Below are 27298 nucleotides of genomic sequence, written 5' to 3' on the forward strand. Positions count from 1 at the left end.
GTTCTTTTAATCATTTTACTTCAGCCGTACGTATTCCAATGAGATGGCGCTGTGGACGTCATTTACGAACTACGAGATCTACAGCAGATTGAAAAGATAAAACATTTCGTCGTCCATTAATCTGATTGGCACATTTTTAACGCTAATTTCACTTGACAATTTAAAATTTGAAATTCACCGATTTATACGTTAATATTTATTGAGTAGTTTTCCAAAGGGCTGTAAGCCTAGCTGTCGATAGTGATCGCTGGACGTCAGCGACGCCATGAAAAAATTACTCAACGTCAAAATGGAGAAATCTGCATGTACGTCATTTCGGTCGCGGATAATCTTTTCGTTAACCTCAACTTGAAGCTTAGATGTGGTCAAAGGGCAGAAAGGGAAGAAAGGTTTCCAGACCTCATCGAAGAACTCGTGAAACCAAGCTCTGGTTGTATGGAGGCGAAGGTAGCTGAAAGTTCGAGTGTACGAGAGAGCTTTTAAGGTTACAAAGATACACAAGTCAGGAACGATATTATCTATCGTTTACCAAGACTATTTGGTTTTTATCACCTATGTGCTGAGTGGTATCGACCGAATGAGAACTTGAATTCGTAATGGGTCTTGAAGTTCAACTCGCTTCATCTGAATAATCTGAGAAAGGCTTTCAGTAAATGCGACTCACGTTCTGCAATTTTTCTAAAGTGCGAAGGCTTATGAAGATCAAAGATAGGCCAATTTCCATTTTTAAACTCATTTTTGTTTCAAGATATCTTGCACAGGACGAATGCTCTTATTTCAGTGCCTTTAGGCAAAACCGAAAGCATCCCTAAAGGTCGACTTAAGCTTTAGGCGTCTTTAATTGTAAACCGAAATATCCAAAAGCTAACAGTTACCTTTCATGAATCTTTAATTGAACATAAGGTGAACTTTAATAACGTAAATCTTTTAGCATCCTTTAAGTGGTCTCTTTTTTGGCACAAAAGAAGGTTTTTAATTAATATACATTTAGTTAACCTTTGAGGTGAGAATTAAACGAGTCTCGCTGTTTTGACATCTTTAATTGACGCACTAAAGATGGTCTAATTGTAATCTGAACTGTCAATAGGAAATGCATCACAAATTAGCCAGTACTTGCGTCGGACAGGAATAGCAAATTTTGTTCCATGTGCAGCAGCAAATTTTGTCAAAATATCTGAATTGAAAGCAACGAGTTTTCATTTTCGCATCTCCTTTATAGAACGCATGGAGTGCGATGACAAGAAAGGATATATTTAATGACTTCGTGTCACGTTCAACTTTCGAAAGGCATGAGCGAAAACGTAACAAGTCGAACTGGACAGATACTTTCGGGTCGACTTCAAATTCCCGTGATTTGTTCCAAGAAATTTCAAGTAAAGAGAGCATCGTATTAGAAATAGTAAGTATCTTTACACAGAGGAAAGTCCTAATTGCTTTTAAAAGTTTGTGGTAATAAGAATATTCGACTGTATTTCTAAACTTCAGCTGGTTACTAAGTAAATATCCAATAATTTCATACAGTTAAGATTGCTTTTAGATTAACTGTGATCTCTTTCCTCAAAAGATTCCACTTAAGGTTCCAGCTTCCATCTTTTATGAACAAGTAGATTCTGTAGTATGCTTTCCAGTACAAGTAAGTAGTATGCTTTCCAGTACAAAATTGAACAAAATGTGACCTTGGCAAGGTATAGTCAGTTTATAATTACATTCTATTACAATAAAGTGAAATGAGGCCTTTGTTTCAGTTGGAAACCCAACACGTGGAGTTCCCAACCCTTTTACTTCATGGACTGGTCAATAAGCAACTCTCCCTAACACACTAGCAATACATCAATATTCTCACAAATATATCAAAAAAACTGTATGAAAGGCATTTAGAAAAATAATATTGAGATCTTAGGGGGTGAAATGAGTAAATAGGGGCACATAGTATATAAGTTAAAATATTGTTTTCTGAAATTCATCTGTGAACAGGTAGATTCATAATAACAAATGAAATATTCTTCAGATTAAAAGACTGCGACTCCAGAGAGTCTGTGTATGCATGCATTAACCTAAATATTACACAGCATCATTCAACGTTCCAAATTTCAGATTCTGTTAGATGTACTTCAAAGCCTTGAAAAATAAAATGAATGAGCATTGCGAAAAAGAGCCTTTAACAAAAGACTTCATACATACAGTGTATTAAAAGAACAATTATAGGAAAGAACCTAAATTGACCAGAGATTAAGACTGTCTCAAAAAATTACTCAGAAAGTTGTCAATTGCAGTCTGTACCGAACTCCAAAAACAATACTAAACAAAATAAATTGGAACAAAATATCTAGGTTTAGAGAAATGAATGTGGTCATAACCTATCCACATCTTCCTGAGGCCTGGCAATATATGAACTTTGACCTTTGCAGCCTATGCTAGGTATTGAGATTCCACTAACTGAAACCCTGACATTCTTAAAACCTTACAACAAGTATGTATGTAGAGAGAGTCTCAAACAAAAAAATGACAATAAAGAGAGAGAGAGTTTGTTCTTGAAAGAGTTGAATGTCTATACCCACTTACATCTTCCTGGAGCCTGGCAATATATGGATTTTGACATTTGCAGCTTTTGCTAGGCATTGAGATTCCACTTACTGAAAAACTGACATTTTTTAAACCTTACAACCAGTATGTATGAGAGATAACTGATTTTTGACTGATATAACATAGACAGTTACTTCTTGTGGCCCCTCTCAAGTTAAGCTCTGAAAGCTTCAGTCACCATTCAGTTCTGCTAATGCCATAATTTTTTGATGTTGTTCAGTTAAGAAGCAGATACTCTTCAACTTGGCTATAGTTGTTTTGCATTCCTTTGACTCTGAATGTCAAGTGTGCCAGAGAAAAGAGAAAAGTAAATCCCTGCTCGAATACAGACACAGTCCTCTGGTGGTTACAGCCGACAACCGAAATGGGTCTGGCCTCCAGGTTTGAGACCTATTTAACGGCTCAGTGCACGTATCAAATAAAAAAAAAAGTAGGAACCATAAAGCATAAAAATAAAAACGATACGAGCATATCATTGCCGAGGTACCAAAGGGTAAGACCGAAGTATGGGCAATCTGCACTGCACCTCTCCTCGGGACGCAAAAATAAACAAGCACTTAGAGGAGCGCACAAAACTCTCCACCCAGCTGGGATTGCCTTCTCTGGGCTGACTGCATGAGGTTTGAATCCTCACAAGGGACTCAAATTCTAATGTTTTTTCTTTCACTATCCTACACAAGATACCATTAGCTCTCTGTGATCCAACTTGTCCATTGGAAGTGAAATGTCTTCTTCTGAAACATGATCCTCAAGCTGAAAAAGAAGAGTGCTTGAAGTAAATGACGTGTGCTTATAACCCAGTGGCAGATCTAGGGGAGGGCCCCCCTCCCTTATTTTGGGTAATGAAATAAATGCAGAGGGAAGAAAAGCCAGCACAAAAATACATGTACAAAACAGTTGGTTTTGCCCAGTGACCAAAAAGCAGTCACTCGTAAGCTGTACCATGCATTAAGATTACATATTTTGAAAAAGACCTGACAGGCTGAAACCTACTTTCAACTGAAACAATTGTAGCACAAGAAAATTGTGGTAACAACTGACTAGTCTACATATGAACAGTTGTTCAGTTTGGGACTGTACCAAGTGATGAGAGCCTATGTTATTGGAAGATTTTGTCATGTCTATACCCACTTTCAAAGGAAACAACAATATAACAAAGTTAAAAAATGTAAATGTAACAGAAATGTGGTCACTTGTAATGATCCAGGAGCATTAAGATCTGACTAAAACTCTGTCACTCACAACCCAAACCTTGCAGAAAGATTCCACATTTTGAAAAACCTGACATACTCAAACCTACTTTCAGTTTAGAAGCCATACATTCAAATGCATGAAAATTGTGTGTAAAGCCTGTCTTGTCTACTTATGTATAATTTGTCAAAAAATTTTTTTTGACACTTGTCTCTGGAGCCTGAACCAAGCATTGATACTCTATATTCTTTATATATCCTAAAGCATATCTTATTTTACTTTGGACTGAGTAAATGTTAATCAGAAAGCCAAAAAATGCTTAGTAAAAATAATGTGGTCACTCACAATGATCCAGGAGCATTAAGATGACTAAAAACCTCTCACTTGTAATCTGCAACTTGTATGGAATTTCCACAATTTGGAAAAAACCTGACATTCAAGAAGCTACAACTCATGGCCAAAGTACTCAGCACCCTGCTCTCCCCTTACTTGGTGGTTGACAACCTTACACTTAACAAAGTAAAAAGTAAATCTTGAAATAAACTCCTTAATAAGTTTCTTGCAAGTCTCACCTCCCCCCCCCCAAAAAAAAACAATGTTGCCTGAAACTCTGAAACTAGTCACCATTTTTAGTCAGTATATTTGATTGATATCACTCATCACAACCTAAAAAATGGTCAACCAGACCAGCTATTATTAGGGAGATGACAATCAGTTAAGAATTAAGACATACTTTAATCCCTAATTGCAATGCAATTTTTCCTTTTGCCAAACTTTCAAAAGTGTCCTTGATGTTTATGTTCATAACAAGTATCATGTATGATTACTTAAAGTTTTAAATTCAAAATACAATCAAGGAATGAAGCTTACATTCCTTAAATGGCACTGAAATGAGGTTTTTAATGACCATACTCTAGTATTCATGTGAGCTCAATGCCACAACTGCTCTTTAGGTACCCCTTATCTATCAAGGCCACCTGACTAAAATGTCTTTACCCTAATAAGCCCACTCCTCTCTCCTCCCACTAAACAAAAAATCTACAGTATTGGTTGTATTGTTATTGATTTGACTGTATTAAATTGAGCTTATCTTGTTATTCATTCCCTCCTAGTCAAAATAAAAATGTATATATCCTCCACTGTTGAAAAGCAACCCGCTATTTCAAAAAAGTCCATTACCTCCCACACCGTCCCCCCTGCCCCTACTTATTTGTTCTCGATTGAGTTCTGTTTGCATGCCATACATACAAGCTTTTTTTATCACAAGCTTACTTTCGTAATTGTTCTAATCACACTTAAAAGAAAACAATTCACAATTGTATCAAGCGTCGATCACATATCATTACACAACAAAATCACTTTCTTGCACAAGAAATATAATCGAATTAATTAACTTCGATGCCGTGACTTGACGCTTAGATAAATTTCCTTTGTTACAAGATATCCCTTACGTACACACGTCTAAATTTTAGATATATGAACAACTTACCTTGATGAAATTTAGGTATCGGTACAAAGCAGTTTGCTTGAACAAGTGAAGATCGAACGTGTAGTAGAAGTTTTCCCGCCACAAAAGACCTCCGTGTTTCCTTGCTTCCAATTACACTTGAGTCTTCATTCGTACTCGCCAGCGTTAGCTAGGCCCAGTACACTCGGTACAGTGTATATCACAACGAGGCACAATATCAACAGGAGGTCCTTCCAGGTTTGGTATAGGATAATCGCGCGCTTTTTTGAATCTCAATTCCGTTGACGACTCTGTTAACAAAGCATCCGAACGAAGCGATTGTTGTCTGGTTATTTTACAGCTAATTCAGAGTTAGGGAAAGTAAGCGAAGGAAATGGCAGAAAGACGAGTAAACGATCGCGGACAAAATCAAGATGATAATGTGGTTCCAGCGCCAATTAGAAATAGTAACATGTCCGAAGAATGCATCGTACTGCTGGAGGAATTGATCCGCAGCAACCGGGCTCTGGCGAGCGAAAATGAAAAGCTGCGGCAGCAGCAAGAGCGCAGCAACAAATCGAACTTAGAGGCTCTTCAGCGGATCGAGAACCGTCTTGAAGGCGCCAAAATAGACAGAAGCGAAGGACGATAGTAGTTCCACCAGCTTGTCGAGTGAGTAGAAAAACTTAACCGATGAGCATAAATAATGTGATATATGTTCATGATTTGCTGAATTCAGTTCTGTTTCGTGGAAGATTTGCTTTTATGTTGAGTACGTGTTTGGCGCGCAAATTATATGCATAACTCAATTATTTAGGCGGTAATCATTTGGCATAATTATGTGTGGTTACATTTACTTGATAATCCCCTTTACCATAAACAGGTCTACCAGAAAGGTTTTTTCCTCCCTGTTCTTTCAACGAGAATAATCCAGTACGAAAATTCATGTTATTATCTTTTCTCTTGAACCCTTTTGACTTTCCCTGTTTTAATCACACAGATGGGTACTTGTGTAAAAAGCGGGGAAGTAGAAATAGGGGAAAGGTGACAAATTGATTGTTGAAATTATTTCAATCTTTTAGAGAGCTGTGAGAAGGATATATAAACTTCTTTTAAAAAAAGACGACTTTGGTGGATTTTATCTTGACGAAGAGTGAGTAACATGTCATTATGTTCAAAGATATTTTACTTTATATTGATTAAACCGTGAAATCAGAGTCTAAGCTGCTGCTAGAAATATTGAGATGTTATGTGAATACCTTATTGTTGTTGCTTTTGTCTAAGTGTTAATACTGTTAAAACAGAATACGTGGCTTAATCACGGTGTTTGTTCTTGTCTCAGAGTAAATTCTGATAACAACTATGGAATTTTTGAGCGCACAGTATAGCAGGTTGTACATCAACAGGGAGGACCTGAAAAGTGTCCCTGGACAAAGGATATCATTGAAGGTAGCTATCAATAATCATAGCACATGCATTTCACTTTCATTGGGGTGTCATTATGATTTTTTGCAGGTGGGCATAAGAATTTGGCACTTAAGCGTATTGATGTATATCTCTTTTATAACAAGTTGAGTTTCACTGAAGGCCTTGGCTTAAAAACATCCAGACAAAATCGTGCTCACAGTTGGTCAATTTGTCTAGAGCCCAGTCCTTAAAGATACCCCTGCTTTTAGTCTGTACCATCAGTTAGTGTCTTTAATCACTTTTCCCTCAACAAAAATTTCATCATAGAACTAGCATTCAGTAACACAGTTAGATATCATGCAACTTCTAATGAGCACCCTCATTATATGTTTCAAATTTAGGACAAGAGGAAGGGTATATTTTTAATTTTCTCCTAATTTACGTAATAACTTTCTCAAATGTTGCAGAAATTTAAATATGTTGCAAACTAGAACTTTCAGGTTAATTTCTTGTCTCTGAAACATTAAGTTCGGTGTAAATCCTCAACAAAGCTTACTTCACACCTTAGCAATGAATCACCAAGGACATACTGCAAATTTATATAACTTGGCAAATATTCCTATGCGGCCAGCCATAAATGATTATAAATTTGAACATTGTCATTTATTTATATGGGAATCTTTTTATAGTCAACTTCTCATGGCATTTTGATAATTATTTCTTTGAACAGCTGCTTTACAAAGATATTTTAAAACGTGCCTAGAAACACATAAGCTGAAGAGCAGTAATCGCTATGAGGCACATAAACAAAAAACAAGAAAGAGTGGTCGCCAAAGAGAGGTATTTATTGGGATACTATTTTAACATTTTACTTTTCATATACCCTGCTGTTTCCCATTGAATGCATTTTTTTTTGCCACTTCAAAATTGGATGGCTTTGCATATAGACACTTTTAAGGGACTGTGTCCTGTCAAAATTGTTTTGTGCCTATGAGAGCAATTGTTAAATGAATTATGTATTCTAGTCTGTATCTAGAGCCTTCCTTACAAAGAAAATCTTTGTAAAGTAAATTTGGTAATTGTATAATATTATTTTAAAGATGGATCTGTAGTTGAGGAAAAGAATGAAAAATATTAAGATGTGATTTGAGATCAATGATAGCTTGTATGCACCATTTGATGAAAAATAAAGGACAAGGAGACTCTAGTATAACATGCTTAAGAATTCCATTCTTACACTGTGTGCACATGCATATCAAGAGAAATTAGTAATTTGGATCATATTTTCCATTTGAGGTCTTATAATACCCTTCTCATGCTTGTTGTATATTTTTGTTTTTTCAGAAGTTAATGAGACGAACTACAGCCCTGGAGCTGGTAAACTGGGCTGACCAGCATGAAAAGGGGAGAGTGGCGGAGGTTCTTGTGATGGAGGCGATGAGCAGTGAAGAAAGCTGTTACGAGGAGGATGATGATATAAATAACTCAAAATTAACAAAATACTCTGTCCATCGCCTTCAATGGGAGAGTAGAAGAATGAAAAAAATAAAAAAAAAACTTGATAAGGCCTATAGGAAAAAACTCACTTCAAGAGCTAAGGAGAGAATCCTACCCAGAGTTGATGGGCAACCTTCTCTGAGATGCCCACCAACTGAAAATTTTCCAGGGTGGGCAATAAGGCAGTAAAAAAAATTGTTTTATCAATTTAAGGTGACAAATTGATTGTTGAAAAAAGTATTAATCAGCCATGTCCAGAATGAAGGTCTTTTAAATGCCTGCGTGAGACTTCTTTTTCATTGAATATGTTAATTAGCAATTTTAATGGTCTCATTATCTAAAGTAAGTAATTGTGAATTCTTCAATTTTATATTTTAATTTCCTCCATATGAGATACTTTCTTCCATATTGATGTACAGGTCGGCAAATAATTGATAGCTATTGCAAATTTAAATTGATTTAGAAAAATATACTGATTTTTTAGATTGATAGGTTGAACTTATTTTTTATTGTTAGTATCAGTTCAAATTGCATTTCTTAGTGGCTGGATTTGAGAGTGAAATTTGTGAATTAATAGCTTTTTGTGTAGTGTGTTGCTACAGCTAGTTATATTCTGTAGTTCTTATATTTTTATATTGATAAAGATTCTATTCTATTCTATATAGATGACTGAGATTATTATGTGAATTATACATTAATGAAAGAGAAATGCTTAATAAAGTATGACAATTAGTAATTCAAACATTTTGATGTCTCTTTTTTAATTATGTATGTGCCTCAAATGAGATATCCTCAGCTTTATTGTGGGTTTACTCTATCTCGGGAGGAAGTGAGTTTTGAACGAAACTATTTCATCACTGCAATTTCAAACATTCTGTAATTACTTGTATGTGTGATGTCTCTTTTTCTAACAATTTAGAAGTTTCCCAAAATATTATAATTTATCATAATATAAATGTGGGTGTGATTAAGCAAATCAAAAGTCAATTTAAGGTGAAACCTACAGCTTTTAGAGGCACTTAAAGGTCACTAAATGATGAATTTTAACAAAACTTGAAATTTAAGAGGACCTGAAAGTACAACTAAAGATGAATTACAACAAAACCTGCAACTTTAAGCAGTACTTAAAGGGAAACAAAAGATTAAAGAAACCTTTAAGTTGCCTTTACAAGTAGAAGTTTTGGCAATTAAAGACGAGTTTACGAGAATTAGGAGGATTCTTAAAGTCAATTAAATGGTTATTTAGGTTTACTTTCATATGATCCTAAAGTGTTCATGAAATGGTTCATAAGGAGACTTTAATTGACTTCTGAAAGTTCAATTAAAGATTCATTTCAGAACTTTCGTATGTCACCTAAAGATGTCTTAAATACTTCTAATGTTAACCTTTAAGTTACCTTTAAGGAAACTTAATTTAGTCATTTCATCCTGTGTTGATTATGATTCCGATTATTTTGCAAAAATTTCTCTTTAGATAAATTAGAGGTTAGACCTTATTTTGATATAAAATTTTGATAAAATATCCAAATTTTTTCAGCACCAATGTATTTTTTCTTTGCGGTGAAAGGAAAAGTGCAGGAAATTATGATTTTATCAATATTATGTCAGTGACGTAGTCGTCATAGCTGTTTTGGGGGTCTAATTTTCTTTTCAACGGGAAATCTTCCAAACAATCTTAAATTTGGTTTTTCTGTTTTTGTGTGCATTATTATTATTGGAAGAGAAGGAAAATCAAAATGATTACGGGTGGGAAAAATCTCTGCAAAAAGGAAAATTTGAACACCAAAAATTATTTTACATCGGTATAAAAGCATTACTTGCTGGTATCGTGAACGTTCCCAATTTCGGAAAGTTTAATTTATTCTTCTTCTTATTGAGGGAACCATTACTTATTTTTCTTTTAATGTATTTGCGCTTTCTCGACTACCGACCGTCAGGTAATGTACTTGTATATCATTTACCTCTTGGTCCTGGCATAGGAGCCTGAAACGAGAATATCGATATTGTGGTACACCTTCACTTGAGCACTGTGTTGATATCTATCCAGAAACAATTGTCTGGGCTTTTGGATAGGAAAAAAACTATGCAGTGATCGTCTCGTATTCCATTTTTTTAAAGATAGAGCGCTTTTTTCTTCTTTTATCGCAAGAATAGAAACATCGAGGAAATGGAAGGGAGGAAATAAAAATATGGTAAGCTTTACTACCACAGAGTTGGTAAATAATTTAAACTAACATTTTTACCTGTTCATATCAGGAATAGTGTTTTGATATCATAATTTCTGTCCAGATGAAAAGGCCTATATTTAAGAATGTAGATTCCCAGATTGAAAAATTATTTACTAAAGAAAAAGAAGAGCAATCATACTTTCTTGCAAGGAGCGTTTATGTAATACAATGCTCTGAGGATAGGGGCAAGTATTTGATCCTACGCAAAATGCGAGAACGTCCAGAATCGTTCGGTGATGAACAATACAATCGCGAATTCAATTAGTGAAAAAAACTGATGTCAACAAATACTTTGTCAGTTGATCCAAGTTGGTGCATTGTCAACGAATTGTCACACAGGGCAAACACGAATCAAATGCATTAAGTGCTAGGTTATCTGGTGCTGTAAAGGTTAAGCGTAAGGACTCACAAAAAATGAAAAAAAAAAAAAAAAAAACGCACCGAAGGATAAAGGGCGACATACATGCAGAACAGACGTAAGTCAGAATTAATTCAGCGTGTTCCAGGTTCTCGATCAGTGCGTGAGCCACGCTTGGTGATTGTTGGTGGCAACTTCGATGGCAAAGAACTTATAACTATGAACTGGGATTTTTATCTCTGCCTTTGAAGAGTATTTGTATACTTATCCTACTGACCGCTGTTTGAGATTATTAATAATAACCTGGGCTTTCAAAAATTGTGTTAAAAAGTGCCCATCTCTCGACGATCTGTTTGACAAATTAGGAGCTAGACAAATGACGCAGATAACTCAAATGATTACTTTTTTTGATAACGATAGCAGCGGATATTTGTGGGCTGGGTTACTAATATGTTTCAAAATAGTTGTGTCTCGAGTCGTCCAAACATCCAAATGGTGTATTTCATTCATTTGGGCAATCAAGTTTTGAGAACATTTGAAAGAAAATTTACTTCCAAAATCTACAGAAAATGAAGTAAATTTGTATATAGTATTAGCGATTTTTTTAACTGAGAAGAGTTAAAATGAAAATGTTATGGTTTCAAGAACATACTCTTGAAAACATAGTGGGCAAGATTTTGGTTGCATGTTATCATAAGAACCAGGCGAGAGGTTTTTCAAAATTGCAGCATAGCGGTTTATTATTTCTCTACTTTAACGATTTTAACAAAACAATGTTAGACATAAAAAAAAGACTTTGAAAAAGTTATATGGGTTCTATTATTAATAGCTGATTATACATGATCTCAGTATATGCTCAAAATTAAAGGGTTTGACCAATACACACTGTTGTACTGCTAAGTGTCTGTAGGACACCTTCTTCAAAATAACATTGAGCCCTTGGTGAAACCAGTGTTAGTTTTTAAGTGCTCTGCAATATGGAAATACGCAAACAAATATGTTCCCCCTGAAAAGTGACGAACAGGCTATAAATTCAGGCAATTTAGCAAACCATTGAAGCTACCACTAGTCTTTTAACACTGTAATCGTTTTAAGCACTGCTTTGTTTTCCTATCACGTCATTTTCCAGCTTGAAAGCAAGGTTGTTATGTCCAACTCTCTCGTCATTGTTGCTTGGTAACCGTTGCGTCCTTCGGAACTTGACCAACAAAACAACCAGAGCTACAACTGCGACCAGTCCAAATACTCCAGCGCCTGCCACACCACCGATGAGAGCTTTATGTTTACTTTGACTTGGCTCTATGAAACAATAGACAAGAACGCATTTCATTCTCCTGCTGAACCAAATCATTCAAGTCTCAATCTCTGAGTCGTGATCGTTTCAGTCAGCGACGAGGGTCAAGGCCTCTTAAAGAATTAAGTTCTGGATCTTGCTTTGCGATTCATTTTCCCTAACAGCCAATCAGATTCGTGAAATGCTTGGTGAATAGGACGGATCCCTCTAGTTTTATCGCGCCGGCCAAAAGAATCGTGGCTTGTATGTTGAGGCTGGACAAAATCTATGAGACGTTATCATTAAAGAGTCGGGTAAGAGTTGCAAATGTATTGCTGAGCACAGGTGTGGGGCTGGGCTCTGACGGTACAGATAAACGACGCATCCTTTTGCAAAGAAGCAGTAACAGGGGTAAAAAAAAGTTTTTCTCATTAAGGAGGGAGGACAGCGGGGTCTCAAAAGAATGCTTGGTTGTGGTTTTAGCGCATGGGTGTTGGACATTGGATATAAATCCTCATCTTTGCTATGAATCGATACATACACTTCAGAAGGTGTCATTCTTCCCTTACAAATAGTAGTAGGATCGTGTGAAAGACGCGGTCGAACTAATGCAGCCTTGAGTTTTTAGACCCGATTCATGAAAAGGATCGTAACGTAACAAACAGATAAAAGCATTGTATTAACGAGTTATTTTTTCAAAAACCTACGGTGATCGAGTGGTTCGTCTTCTTTAGCCGCCTCGAATACTACAGGTCCACCTGTAAGAATGACTTTGTTTGTACTTTCTTCTTGGTCTCCATCTCGTGTCACTTCTCTTCTCTTTCTTTTGTTCTTTATACAGCCCTTACTGCACCTGCAAAAGTGTTCGTTGGATTTTGAATTACAAATGATTAGCACGTGGACAAAAATGCAAAAGAATCAGCAATGCATTTCTGAATAGCCACATTTTAAAAGTTTTTATTACTTTTGGACCAGTGAGCCGCCTTAACCTTGCCTGAACTTTGTTTATATTTCCTCTCTATAAGTGTTTCAAGCAATCCTTAATTAAGAAGGTGTTAGTAATCGAGATGGCCTTAAATGGTAATTGCATCGTGATCATGAACGAAAGGTCTAGGTGCTTACCCATTTAAGTCTATCGTGTTGTTTATTGACATGAGCAAGCCAATTTCCTCTTAATTGCCTGTCTCGAACCAGGAGTGTAAGCTAATAGTAAAGAAGTGTCAGGGAAAAATTTACAAAGAGCATTGACGCAACCTTCTACGATGGACCAGTGCTCCGAGCTGGAAGGATAACAATATTTAAGGTACGGGGATGGGTTTGGATTAGCTCCGGCAGAATAGTGCACTTGATTAGCACGCAAAATATATATTAATATCGATACCAAGAATAAAACTTTATCATTCACAGAATTCATCAATCACATCACTCAGGCCAGATTTGATATTTTTTGTGAAAGCATTTCACCGATTTGACATCAACCAAACAAGAAAAAGGAAAGTCGGCTGACACATTTTGCAGCTTTCTAAAATCCAGCAAGGTGAATTCAGACCGACTTCCCTTGTTTGCAATGTAACTGAATAATTTGAGACCAACCTAGAATCAGGATAATTACGGTGACAGGCCAGCAGCTCACAATGGAAGTACACTGTGTCGTAGTCGTTCCAAAATCTGAACGCTCGGATTTTAAACTGTTGGTAGTGTCGAGTTGGATTATAACTGTAGTCAAGCGTCGAATCTGTGGGGCATCTTTTCGTTGAAATAATAAAAAATCGACAACAATAAGAGAATGAAATGAATGAAATTGTAAATAGTAGAGCCTCGGTATGGACTCTTTTGAAAGATCGGTTCACCAACAAGACCATATAAAAACCAAGGACCAAAGAGCGATTAAAAATGAATATGTTGGTCTCCCCCAACGCTTCAAATTGAAGGGTTCCAGCGTTGTTATTCACTAGTTTTATCATATAGGCTGTCTTAACCACAGCCTTTTATATTATGTTGCGAAAATCGTATCAAGCTTTGAAAGTTTTGAAAGCTTAACTAGCAGCTGGTTCTGCTAGATCACGGTATATTTATATGCTTACCCGTTTTGGAGGAAGGTGTATTGCGGCCACGAATAAAAGCTTGCGTCTTTAGTCGCCTTACAGTTCTCAGCCATGATGACTAAATCAGCTGAGGACGCCACACTGTACTGTAAATACACATATTCATTTAGAACCACTGATAGAGGGTAGTCTTGCTCCGTGAAGGGCGTGGTAAAAGACGAATTCCTATAGAAGTCCATCTTGAAAGTGAACGAACCATATCCCGCTAAATAGTGAAAATTATAAAAAAAAAGATTATGTCAGCTTCTTCCTTATTTTTGTCGTTATAACCAGCCGAAAAAGTACCTTATGGAACATTCATAGGATTGCATTAAAACAAGGTAGTATTTAGTTCATACAGGGCATTTTATGACAAAGGTCGAAGGAAATATCTATTTCAGGTAATAACCCCAGTCACTTCCCTAAAAAGAACGTTGTACTTAATCATACAGCAAAATTTTCTTCAGAGGTCCAGATTCCCAAGTGAAGCTGGCATGGCAGAGTGGTTTACATGGTTTAGAGCTTTTTATCTGGACGTCTGGGGTTCGGTTGGAATGCTCTGGTTTGTTCCGAGTCTAACTGCTCCGTTTCACTTTGCAATTAACCAGAGGATTTGAGATTTTCATCAATTATCCTTCTATCTTCGTGGATCACTCTGAATTGCACAGGGGACATGTGCAGTAGCCTGGTAGTTATCGCTCAAGCCCTGGCTAGGTCATTGCGATTTTTTTGGGGCAAAACACGACTCTGACGGTGTCCTTCTCTACTCCTAGTATAGATGGGAATAAAACGGACAGTGAACCCTGATAACTTACTGGAGCTGAGTTAGCCTGCGATTCTCTCGATCGCATCATGCTAATAAGACCGACTTGAGGTCCACTTTTAACGTTAATGACGTCAGTTGTGCGATGTTAATCACATCGACTCCTAAATAAAGATATCAATTAAGTTCATTTACTTTCATTCCCGAAGTAAATCCTCTGAGGTGTGAAGGCCAGACTCATTAACTTCTCTCTGGAGTATCGGCAGTAAAATGTCAGTTTTATATCATGTGTTCGAGTAACCACACCATTGATTATCAGTGCGTCGGCCAGGACCTCATTCCAAAAGATTAGATAATCTTCGGTTTCGTTTCGCTGCGTCCCACAGCTATCTAAAGAGGTGCCAATCAAGAAGTGGGTGGAGTTCTCGGTGGCTTTGCATGAGCCATAGCGCAAGCGTAGCTGATTGACTGTAAAGTAGTGGAATCTTTGCTTTACCAGAAAAACCGTCATACTGTTCTCCCCACACGAAACACTTGCAGTTTGGTCTAAAATATGACAGAAGATTTACAAACTTGAGGATGATTTCAAAATTTTGTTTTAGATGTTTTTCTGCTTCTTATTATCATGTAACTAACAGAAAGGAATATATACCTGAACAGTTAAAAACTCATCACGAACGTCTGACGTTTTTTTTTTTCATAACCGTACTCAAAATATGTCATCCAAGTTACTCTCCACACAAGACACTTTTTGTAATCCTAGGAAATGAAGACCACCTGGTACATAATCCCAGCACATGATTGTGCTCACTAACGAGCTCACCCCCACTTTAGCTAGTAGAATATCTGACCACCGAATCGGTGGTCCGGTCCGCGTTTGGTGTTTACAGGGGACTAAGATTCAATGGTCTACTCTCGTGAGAAATCGTGACTTTTCTATTACTTACACACATAAATTAAGAGATTTAACCCTTTACACCGTAACATCAGTATCATTATTCTCCATTCTGATCTCTATACATCAATCAAGAGCTTCCTTAGTTGATGATTATTTCCTTTATTTTATTCTCACGACCTTAGGGAATAATTCTGCGGTGATATTTTAAGGAGAAGTTAGAAGCTAATCATCCTTAGGGGTCAAAGGGTTAAAACAGGACCCAAGAAACTCGGGGTAAAATGATACCTTAAATGTGAAGATTTCTTTTCGCTTCCTCCTTCAGAAAACCTGATGAATTATGTACATATATGAAGTCTATGTTTCGGTTTTTCCATATTACAGTGCTCGATACATAGAAGTAGAGCGCGATATGAATTGAGTTAGGGGAAAAACAAAGACACTATGCTTTATCCCGAAAAGCCTGTTTCGTGAATTAAATCCCCTGAAGAGTAATTTAATCACGAAACAGGCTTGTTGGGATAAAGCGTCACCTCCCTAACTCAATTTATATTTAAATATATAAATATATAGATATATTTTTCGTACATTTCGGGCTGCATTAGCTATTACTCACCAACACAAGTCATATTGTCTATCCCCATCGTTAATCCTCTAGGACATCCGCAGTAAAATGTTCCAAGGATGTTAAAGCACTCATGACTGCAGCCGCCATTATTGATGTTACATTCGTTGATATCTAAAAAAAACGCTCACTCCACTTTTCAGTTCGACAACACTGCATGTTAACCGATTTAGATTATTGAGAGCCTTTATAACAAAGATTCATGCGGAGGAAAAAGACTGAAGCTTCAGAGGTGTTTGCCATTTTGCTTACAAGGTACAAATAGGTGACGATATTTTTGGCTGTTTCCATAGAGCAATTGGCTGTTTATGAGAGCAATCAAAATAAGTGTTACATTCTAAAGAACTTGTACGGATGTTCTTATTAATTCGTTGTTTTTGTTTATAAAGAGAGCGATATGAATACGAGTACCAGATGATGGTTATTAGTCAACACTTCTCATGTTTCTCACCTGTACAAGACTCCCCGTCCGACTGCAGTTGAAATCCCCTTTCGCAAGAACAGCTGTAACTTCCGGGAGTGTTGTCACAGTCCTGATCACAACCTGCAGGTAACGTGAACTCCGGAAAAATATCTGACGGACCTGAAGCGTTCCAATGCACAGAACAGGAAAATTTAAGCAGATCGGTGATCGAAAACAAATCGCGACAAAATGGTTGAACAATTTTTCCAGCCTTTTCTACAGAGTGTCTGTCATTATCGCTGTTATGGTAACCTGAAGATACAGTCACTCACCTCTGGAACCAGAGTAGGCACATTCATCTACATCTTAAAAGCGAAAAAAAGGAAAACATTACATAATGCCGCTTTCGGCAAGATTGCAAGGTGCATACGGAGAGGACGGGTGTATAGGCGTTGTAGACTAATTATACGATGGGAGAATGGTGAGTGAACGCATGAATGACTACATGACCAGGGTGCATGAGAAAAGGGAAGGACCCACAGATTTAGGACGGATGAACGGGAAGAAGAACAATTTTATGGTAATTACTTTGGGGAAATGTACGCCCAGAATCCTTCAAAAGCTAGTTTACGGTCGTGGCAAAGTGTCGCGCGACTAACACAACCACACGATAGAATCAAATCAAATCCTCAAAACTCCTTCATGATGAAGTTTTTTCTAATAAACTTTTGAGTGTGGCTAGTTCCTTTAAGGTTTTCTTTTCAGGAACTAAGAAAATCTACAATTTTGCTTACCAACACAGCTTTGGAAGTAAGGTGAGCGTAGAGAATACCCAGAAGAACAGATGCCATATACGTAGAATCTCCAGGCACTAGAAGATGATATTCCGGGTGTGGGTGTACCGCCAGAGGAACAGCCCTGTCCAACCACTACTCCTTTATCCATTAAGATTGCATATGATCCATCCATGCTCAACACAGGATGGGGTATTGCAAAATACAGCGTAGTTGAATTACTACCAATTGTCACGTTTTGAGAGAGTGCGTCCACTTTGTAGACAGTTTTTTCACTGGGCAGCAGGACGAGTCTTATGTAAGACGATGTTCGAGGTTTCTTTATCTACAGGAAATGAAAAGCATTCTCATCGTATAACAGAATTATTATACAATAGTGGTGTGCATCGACGTATTTTTCGCTGTGTCGTTTATTTGGACATGATCAATTTTGATCAACTCGAATTGAATAGTATTGGAATTTCTGTAAAATGTCACACCGTCGTTTCTAGGACTCTGCAAGGAAATTTCAGATTTTTTGAAGAGAGAAAACTGGAAAATCTTACAAAAAGCCACAGAGTACAGATGAAAACCAACCGCTAAATTCACCCAGAAATGATACTAGGTTACGCTAAGAACCGGGGGCATAGCCCTTGGAGGTGTGCGATCTTACATGTGCATCATCACAGCTTGCCTTGTCTGAGGAGCTGTACATATTAACAGATTCCATGCTCTCATGTGTGTGTCTAATTATTTCATGTAATAGATAATGTCGAAATTTAATGTGACAACATAAGATCTGTGGAGTACCAGCAAAGGGAAACTATCCCTTGTCGGTGGTACCCAAAAGTGAAGATGAATCAGACGAAAACTTTAGTCGCTTTTCCTCTATATTTGAGTGTAATCGACACCCATCTTGATTCACAAACTACCCCTGACAGATATATCCAATTTTCTATAAGAGAAAACAAATATGATTTCCACGGCTTTTAATTTTCACAGGAAACCAACCACCTTGCCCCGCGGGGGGCCAAAATAATAAAAAAATAATTTGTCATAATTTAAATCTATTTATTTTACGAAAACTGACGCAGAAAAGACACGACAAGATCTCTTTGTTTAAATATCTCAAAAAGACAAAATAGAGCCAGTGATAACGTGTACAGTTTTTTCGCCTCGCTAATGAATCATACGTAAAAACAAATTATATGAAAAAGCAGGCTAATATTGTGGGTTATGAACTTGCTAAGAGCGCGACACATAATGCGAAATATTCTCAAAAGGTGCGTGAAAATATGGCCAAATGTGACTAAGCTTAATCAGTTGAAAGTGACAAATGAACAACCGCCTAAATTTTTTATTGGAAAAAGAGCCTGATCTCAAATGCTTTTGATAACTGTGTCTCGATACTCTTAAATAATAGCAAATAGCACGAAGTTTAAAAATTTGTTGTCCTTACCAATCGGTCAAACTGAACGCTCCAGTTGGAATAACCTGATCCATATCTGCTCACGGGTGTTATGGGTGTGCGACTTGCTAAAAGGACTCGCGGAGTACTGTCTGGAAATGGTTGTTGATCATTAATTGTTAAACCTCTATTTGCGCATAGAAATACCGATGACATTGTCCTTCATGCTATAGTTCCTTCTCACTTTTGTAAGATACTGCTACTCCGCCTAAAAGCCGACTCCTGTGGGAAAGCGGCTCAAAATGTCACTTGTTTCCTTTCCATTCTCAGTGAGATACTAAACCTCCGAGGGTAGGACGTCATTGGTGCAACAACAATCCAAATGTCAATTACATTGGTAGACACCTCGAAAATGAAACCTTTTCAACCATTCAAATATTACTCTAATCCCAGATGGCTATTGAAAGGAAATTTAATTACAAGTCTGTTTTAAAGATGTACTTTCGACTTTTACTTTTTCTTCTCGATGAAAGTCAACGGGTAACCGAAGTCTCCTACCTCAGTAGCAGATTTCTAACTAGTGTACTTATGTTAACTGCAACGCAACATGAATTACCAATCAAGTCTGACTATCGTTTCGGTCCTCGAAAAGGAAAAGTGTTTAATTTTCTTACTCGTGCCAACTAGAATTGTCACACATCGCCATTCACTTTCTAGTCTGTAAAAAAATTCATCACATAAGGATAGCAAATATGAAAATAACACAGATAAATAAATTGATAAACATTAACGATTGAGTTGTTATGGGGGGATTTTAGACAGAGAAGAAATTCTACGTTTCAACAGCAAAGCCAAACACCAACCTATACCTGCCCTTCGTCACGCCCACACACACCCACACACAATGAGTTTTCGATTTCACTGATTGATAGTAAACACTATTTATAATGACTTATGGTCATGCAAGTCGTTAATCAAAATGATTTTAAAAACTGTCCCCACAAACTTTATGATAACATCTATAAGATACTTCATAGAACGAAAATTCCTCTGTTTCCCCCCATAAAATACTGAATCTAACGCTTAATAATAGGCGAGTTATTTATCTGGTAATAATGTACCTACCACCTTTACTTCTTTCCTAGCAGAGTAGAAAAACGCGAATGATCTACCAATTTGAAAAGGGGAATTTTTCAGTTTTCCAACGATTCGAGATTAACGCTTGAAAGCTGTAAACCGCCTAAATAAATATATTTGGGGTTAAGACCATACCACCTGTAATTCTTACCCAGCAGAGTCTCTTGCCACAAAGCAGAACAACTGTTGTCCAATTTGATGTTGACTAGGGTACCACGTAACATTTCGGTAGTAGATTTGTCCATGATTGCGTAAAGATGTAATTTGCATTCCACTTGGAGATGCAGTGCTTATTTCCACAATGCTGAAAGAATTGAATAGAATAACTTTAAATTTATCATAAATGATAATGACTTCAAATGTTGAGAAATTTTCAGGTTCCATACTAGAAATCATAATTTCTTGCGCTACCAATTTCACTTGAGTAGATGAAGGTTTGCGGAAAACCGCGGAAGCGTTGATTGATTCTTGTTTTCCGTTCAATGGAAATTCTTTATCATTCTAACGACCTGAATGGGATAGTACACTAAGAATTTGTATGGCAGCTTATATCAACACACTTGAAAGTTGGTTATTATTCACGGGAGATTGTTATCTATATGTTAATGAGGACCTTAAAAGATAGGTATTTGTGTCTTTTAGGTGGAAAAAAAATCAAAGGAAGAAAATAATCAAGGGCAAGTTGTTTAGTTTACATACGATTTTGAGAAGTCTGCAACATGTACTTCGATCACTGCTCTATATGCAGAGCCAATCGGCACATCGGAACATTCACCATCTTTTGGGGTGGATGCTGTAAAGACAGGCTTTTCGTCACAATGACCAGTATGATTACCAATCACCGTGACAAGAAACTGTAATGGTATACCGCTTAACGACGTGACGTTACTGAAGTTTGTATTTCCCGCTGGAAAGTCTTCTAAAGTTAATGCTACCACAAAAATTCCACCAACTGCTGCTAGCGACCCATTGTACGTTAGAAGACAAGATTTCTGCGAGGGAAATTGATAGTACCTGATAACTTCCTTTTGAGTTTGCTGAATGATGGACATATTCTTATTCGTAAGGAGACGGATTCCCGGAGCCTTGAAAGCACTTCAGCCCCTAACATCCTTTTTTTTTTTTTTTTTTTTCGAAAGACTGTGTCTACAAGCAATCATAGTGTATAAAAATACATCGCTATGTTTACCTTTTCTTAGCAAAAGTATATGACATCAAACATGATAAAAAAGTAGGATTATGTTTAACCCTTTAACTCCCAGATCAACTGACTTGTAATTCTCCCTACTGTCAACCACACAATTCTCATAATGTTAGTTCAGAGAATTTAGTATTGGATCAACCAATTACCCCCAAATTGATATTTTTCTTTATTTTCATCACTGATCTGGTTGATATTGTATTGATATTGTAAGAAGAAATTCTCATTTGGTCACTCATGAGAATTGAAGGGTTAATTTTTTCTGCATTGGTTTCCTTAAGAAACTCAACGCTTCTAACCAAAATTTGTTAGGCGATGTGCTTCATCCTAGGACTATTTCAACTAGTGGTGACTGCTGCTTTCAATTACCTCATCCAATTCACCGTAAGGAAAACTTGTATTGAATTTGAAGGACTCCAAATAAGTCGCAAAGCGACATTTCACTGTATCGCCATCTGGGTCTTCAACTGGGATTCGAAACGACTGACGACAACCTCCTGGGAATCGAACAATGGGTGGACTTCGTGTCACAGGAGATGAGTTGATTTTTCCGTTATCCGATCGTGGAGCGAAGTTTATTGCAGTTTGTACTTTCCAACTTGAGCGACCAGCGTAGTGACTCAGATAAATCCAGCAGCAACCTGAATAACTTTTAGAAAAAGAGAAAATAGAAACGTTGTAGTGAATTTCTTCCCGGTTTTTTTAATTTTTCTTTTGTTCACTCAACCTCAAATTTAAGCCCCGGAGTTGTGATTTTTGCTGCAGTCATCTGCAATCATTTTGAAACTGGTGTCCAACATTGATAAGTTCGAAATCATGCCGAACAAATAATAAAGAACACTGCACCAGAAAGCGAAACAGAAAAACATGAAAAAAAAGAAAAGAATAAGAAAAAGGAGTGTGTATTTGAGTATGCGCCTAAACCAACGAGATTTTCTCGGTTACTAATGAAACCTTTCATTTCATTTCACTGCAACCTCTGAAATACTCATTTCTCGTATTTTGTCCAATAATAGTTTGTAAGTTGTTATGACATTTTAACGGGGCCGGTAATCGGAAAGTTGTACAGCGATACCATTCTTCCCGTGACGTAAAAACAATATAACAACTTAATTGCTCCCTGTTAGTAAAATATTCTAATTTTTATATCGAAAACATGATCCGGCCCCCTGGGGTGTCTCTAGATCGAGTCCTCATAGCACATACTTCTCTCTCATGCCTATCAGACGACGATTGAGCAGAGTGTAAAGATGTAAGGAAACATACCTCACGTGCCATTGCTTCTCGTTGTTATTGAAAGTGTAAGTGAATTTATTTTCGCCCACTGTCCAATCTTCAGACACACTATAATCAGTGCAGTAGAAATATGTGTTTGAAATGGTGAGCGAAGACCCACACAGTGAATTATACAAATTGTCACATCTTCCTTCCCACGAGCCTCCGTAAGTAATAAGTCGACCGCTGCTAATCATGTTTTGGTCACAATTAAGACTAAAACTCCTTGATCGTCTCCAGCCGATACGAAATGAAAAGTGTACCTGAGAATAGAAAGGCAAATTACACTAAGTTTGCCCGCTGATACACAGGGTAGACTAGCAATATAAGCCACTTCGTGTTGGTGAGAGAAAATACTTTAATTGATTTAGAATGTGGCGCAGTGTTTTTTAACGCAGCAGATGATGTTGCGCAATTATGCATAATTTGAGCGATATCATCTGGCATTCACGTTTTGCATACAATGGACAATGATTGAATTGCTAAATTTGGAGGTCATTTAAACTCATGCTCAGTTCTTTATGATGGCTTGACATTCGTAAATAATTCGACTCGAAATATAGAAATCTTAGACTCAAGATGAGAGATCATTTGTTTTAGATCAAATTATAATCAACGGAAATCATTTATTAGCAGTTCTTGGAGCGTTCGAATAAGTGCCAGCGTTGAAATACAATTTATAGATGACTTTCAATACAGGCGCCTCAAGCTCAAGATAGGAGAGTATTTGGAATAAAACCTTGGTTCTATCGCACCTACATGTCCCTTGCGAGGTACGCTTAAGAATTGTGGGAAGTCGAAGAGTTGCCGCGGCAGTTTGTGAGGCTCCATTAAGGGGGGTCTGAGTATCCTGTATCCCATTAATTTTTGGCCAAAATATCCCGTATCCCGTTAATTCTTTTGGTTCGTATCCCTGTAATGCCAGTTAACACGATGACGTCATTGAACATGATATGCTTGGATACCTGATAATGCAAAACATATTTTCCTGGGGCATTTCCTCGCCGTTTGGCTGATTTGTTCCTCGGCGGTCCGTTTTGCACGGCTCTCCTGTTGTTGTGTTTCTTGCGGATCGTGGGCATCCATGCTTCTGGAATTTCTACTCCGCCGTCCCTATTGATGTTATCAGAGCGAAGTCTTATGTGAATTGCTCCTTTGACCTTAAGTGTGTAGTAATGAGGAACACGATCAATAAACTTAATTTCGTTCCAGAGTGGCTGATGTCCGGTGTTGTGGTCGTGCTCTAAACGGTGGACGTCTGGGAATGGGTTAGTCGGATTTCTCGATCATGCTCCTTAATTCAATCCTGCATGGGTCTTCCTGTCTCGACGATGTAGACATAGGGAATCCTGTAAACTACGCCGTCTTGTTTAGCTGGGTTTTTAGCAAGAAGACACTGTTTATATTGTGAATCATTACGTACAACCATTCCACCTGCACACAAGCCGGGTAGAGACACTTTTATCAAGTGCTTACGTCGTGGACTTGTGTTCCATCCAGGGGAGACCAATGGATGCTGCTGCCGAGGGTTTCTTGAGTTTCAATTTAATCGTAAAATAAGAACGATGATTCTCTTGGACGCCTTGACTTTCTTCCTGATCTTGTGGTTGAACCCCTAGTATCTCTCTGAATATCTTCATCTTCCATTTCTGCTAACTCATGTGACATTTCTTCCCCAGTACCCTGGCAGTCAGTGGATCTCCATAGTCCAAGCACTGAACCATATAAAAATTGGCATTCTTCATTCATTACAAGAGTAGAGGTGTGCGAAAGTAGCGCGAAATGGAAAAAGCCGTGGAGTAGGGGGGAGATTTGTTCTCGAACAAGAGCCGATATTGGCACCTATTGTCAATATTGACAATATTTGACGGCAAAATGTAAAAAATGGCATTTAAAAGAATTTTTTTTTAACTATTTGCGCCTTCTATATTGACTAACAAACCTATTTTATTCTTTTAAAAAATGAGTACTTCGATCTTCGATACCCCAGAATGTCTTCTTTGATATCCTGTGTCCCTTTAATTATCCGCCCAAATATCCCGTATCCCGATAACCCCTGATAGGGCTTCATTTGATTTGCAATATTTTAGTGCAATGGTGCAATTACACAAAAGAAATCTTAGCTTCCATTTCCACAAAGGAAATCTTTCAATTACACAAGGGAAATCTTAGCTTTGATTTTCTTAAAGGGCATGTAAACCCAAAAATACATTTTTTCCTATACTACGTAACAAGTGGCATAGAAAACGAATTTGCTATTCGTTTTGTCCAATTCGACTAATTTCAGGGAGAAAATTGACATTTTTAACTGAAATTCCACTGCTGGTGAAAACAATAGCAAGAAGTCTTGACGTAAGCGGTTGAATTAACTTATTGCGCAATACATATTCAACAGTAGAACTGCTTGGTAGGGCAGCTCGTACAAGTGGCAGTAGTTCGGACAACGTTTTTTCAGAAGAATGTGACTCGAATGCCTGGGCCACATCCTTTAAATATGAGCCGCGTAGGGTTCACTGAAACCATCCGCACGAAGACAGCATGAAACCGGTTGTCATCGGTGCTGATCGTCTCAGAAACTCACACTGGTATTTAATTTCCTGTGCGATTTATTATTATTTGGCATGAAAATCCGATAAGGCAAGGGTACAATCGGCGGCAGTGAGGCACAGATAATCACACCGGAAACGAGTAAAATAAAAATAAAATACTAACAAAAAACGTTGTCCTACTGACTTTTTAATGTAGTTCTACTGCTGTGAAAACCGTGACCAAATTCTTCAACTGCTGTTTCTTTGCAGGGTTTCTTAAAGGAAGCAGCAGGTGGGGCTGGTATGGTTCCCTTCTAGAACATAAGGGTTTTTTGTAGGATCGTGTATAGAATTTTTTACATCGAACCAACAAAATTCTAGATCAAATTAAATACCGACGTCAACGAATTCTCTTTCTTTAATACGTGTTTCAAACTCATGCAAAGGTTCAGACAGGCCAATGTCTTTATCATGTTTATTGGGCTCAGCGCTGGCTCCTGAGAAACTGGCCTACCTATAATCTTTCAATAGATTGGAAAGGTTTCCGTGTAAATCAATTTTGTGCTTATTCTGTTGACCTCTAACTTTTGAAGAGCTGAAATTTTCCTCGGTCGTTTCTCAGTTCGGTCGGCCATATCCGAATCCTCGCCTTCTGCCGAATGTATTGGTCCCTTTTTTCCCAATTTGCTTCTGGTAGGGCCTGAATCGTCGGTACAGCACCAGGAAGAAGCTTTTTTTTTTTTTCGGAGGCCCATTCCAACCATAGAGCCTTTCTTATAACAATCGGGAGAAAAATGATTGCTACAAACAACAGAATGTTTGAACAGCTCGACGAAATCGGAGTTTTCGCTTAAACAAATTTAACCCATTGTCGCTTCAAATTTAATTTGCTTCATTTGGAAATCTTTGCATTGTATGCCCAGTTTTGTTTGAATTAGTACAAACAGGACGACACAACGCTTTACCATTATGAAAAATTGAATATATTCAAGCAAACTGTAAGTAAAAAAATCGTGACGAGACTGGCAAACAACGGCTGTGGAAAAGATCTACCTATACCTTATATACCTATAGTATACGCGATTGTAAAACGAAGCTTTAGACGTTCTACCCATAACGTCACGGGAAAGATGGCGCCTTTCAAGATGGCAAATGTTTCGAATTTGGAAGAGCTTTTACAAAGTAAAAATGGACTTTTGAGAAAAACGAATGGTACCTTTGGTATACTTTATATATTTACTAAACAGCTATGTCAGAAGAAAATATACGTTTACTTGTATATTTTTGCAATCCGTGAATATCTTCGCCATCCTTCACCATCCTTGCTCGTTTTGGGTTTATCCCGATCTCTTTGATGTTTTTTGTTATCCTAGTATAAGACTATTTCAATGTTACCTTGTGTTTAAAAGGCCAAACCTTTTGAAGTTGAAAATTAAACAAAATATGTGAACGCTGGTCCTTCTAAAATAACATTCGGGGGAGGAGGGGGGAGGATGATGGTTATGCGAATCAGCCGAGGTGCGCTATTTTCTCTCGCTCTATTGGTCGATCGGATGTTATCATCGTCCAAAGCCACATGTGCGTTAACTTCCCGTGCATGCGAGTGGGTAGAGGCGTTCGAGAACATAGTACCATTACATTTAAAATTGAAGTCCTGGACCGTTAACAGATGGAAGTCCAATGTCAAAAACTGAAAAAAATTCGTCAAAAGACCACGAACATACTATCCAAAGGCAGAGAGAATCCAGATATTGGGCCAAATCGAGCCATTCGCTCAAAAATTTCAAAACTTGTAATTCATAGGATTTTGAAGGCCAAATTTGCCGACTCATCAACTTCCCTCTATTTGTAGAAATTGGCATTAGTGAACACCTTCATTGGTAAGTAAATATGTATACATGTACCATCTTGTATGTGCTGAATTCCACTCAACTTAAATTTAGTACTTGAAATACTAAATCACTTTCTGCCCTGGAGTAGTTTGAAACTGTTTTGAAAGAATTACTAAACACTATACCATGTTGCTGTTAGAATCGTCTGGAGCCCACATTATACTGCCGTGTCGAAAGTGCGATGCTTCGGTCAATGTGCCAAGAGCCAGAAAAGCAAAGATCCATCCCGCGGGAAGCCACCTCACCATTTTGTTGCTCGCAGGTTTCGACTGAAACGGAAAATCGAAATGCAAGGTGCTGTGAGTGCTCGCCTTGCAAGGCTTAGACCTA

At 37.5% G+C, this 27298-nt stretch overlaps 1 protein-coding gene and 1 pseudogene across 2 annotated transcripts; one reads left to right on the forward strand and one right to left on the reverse strand.

Moving 5' to 3' along the window:
* The first annotated feature begins 5615 nt into the window (after window positions 1-5615).
* On the forward strand, window positions 5616-8314 carry LOC136280548 (uncharacterized; annotated as a pseudogene).
* A 3126-nt stretch (window positions 8315-11440) lies between these two features.
* LOC131775546 (uncharacterized) lies at window positions 11441-27298 on the reverse strand. Of its 2 annotated transcripts, none has more exons than XM_066165922.1 (16): window positions 27094-27298; window positions 22540-22811; window positions 21643-21922; window positions 20772-21064; window positions 20224-20376; window positions 19610-19653; window positions 18987-19087; window positions 17549-17873; window positions 17087-17119; window positions 16803-16934; window positions 16343-16465; window positions 15027-15377; window positions 14069-14294; window positions 13578-13730; window positions 12692-12837; window positions 11441-12010 (listed from the first exon to the last, which is right to left on the reverse strand). In XM_066165922.1, the coding sequence occupies exons 1-16, from the start codon at window positions 27214-27216 to the stop codon at window positions 11802-11804; spliced, it is 2964 nt and encodes a 987-aa protein (XP_066022019.1). In that variant the 5' UTR covers window positions 27217-27298; the 3' UTR covers window positions 11441-11801. The 2 variants fall into 2 exon arrangements, with proteins under 2 accessions (XP_066022019.1, XP_066022020.1); XM_066165923.1 differs by lacking the exon at window positions 27094-27298 and adding an exon at window positions 23514-23578.

The sequence above is a fragment of the Pocillopora verrucosa genome, chromosome 4 (assembly GCF_036669915.1).
Source record: "Pocillopora verrucosa isolate sample1 chromosome 4, ASM3666991v2, whole genome shotgun sequence".
NCBI lineage: Eukaryota > Metazoa > Cnidaria > Anthozoa > Scleractinia > Pocilloporidae > Pocillopora > Pocillopora verrucosa.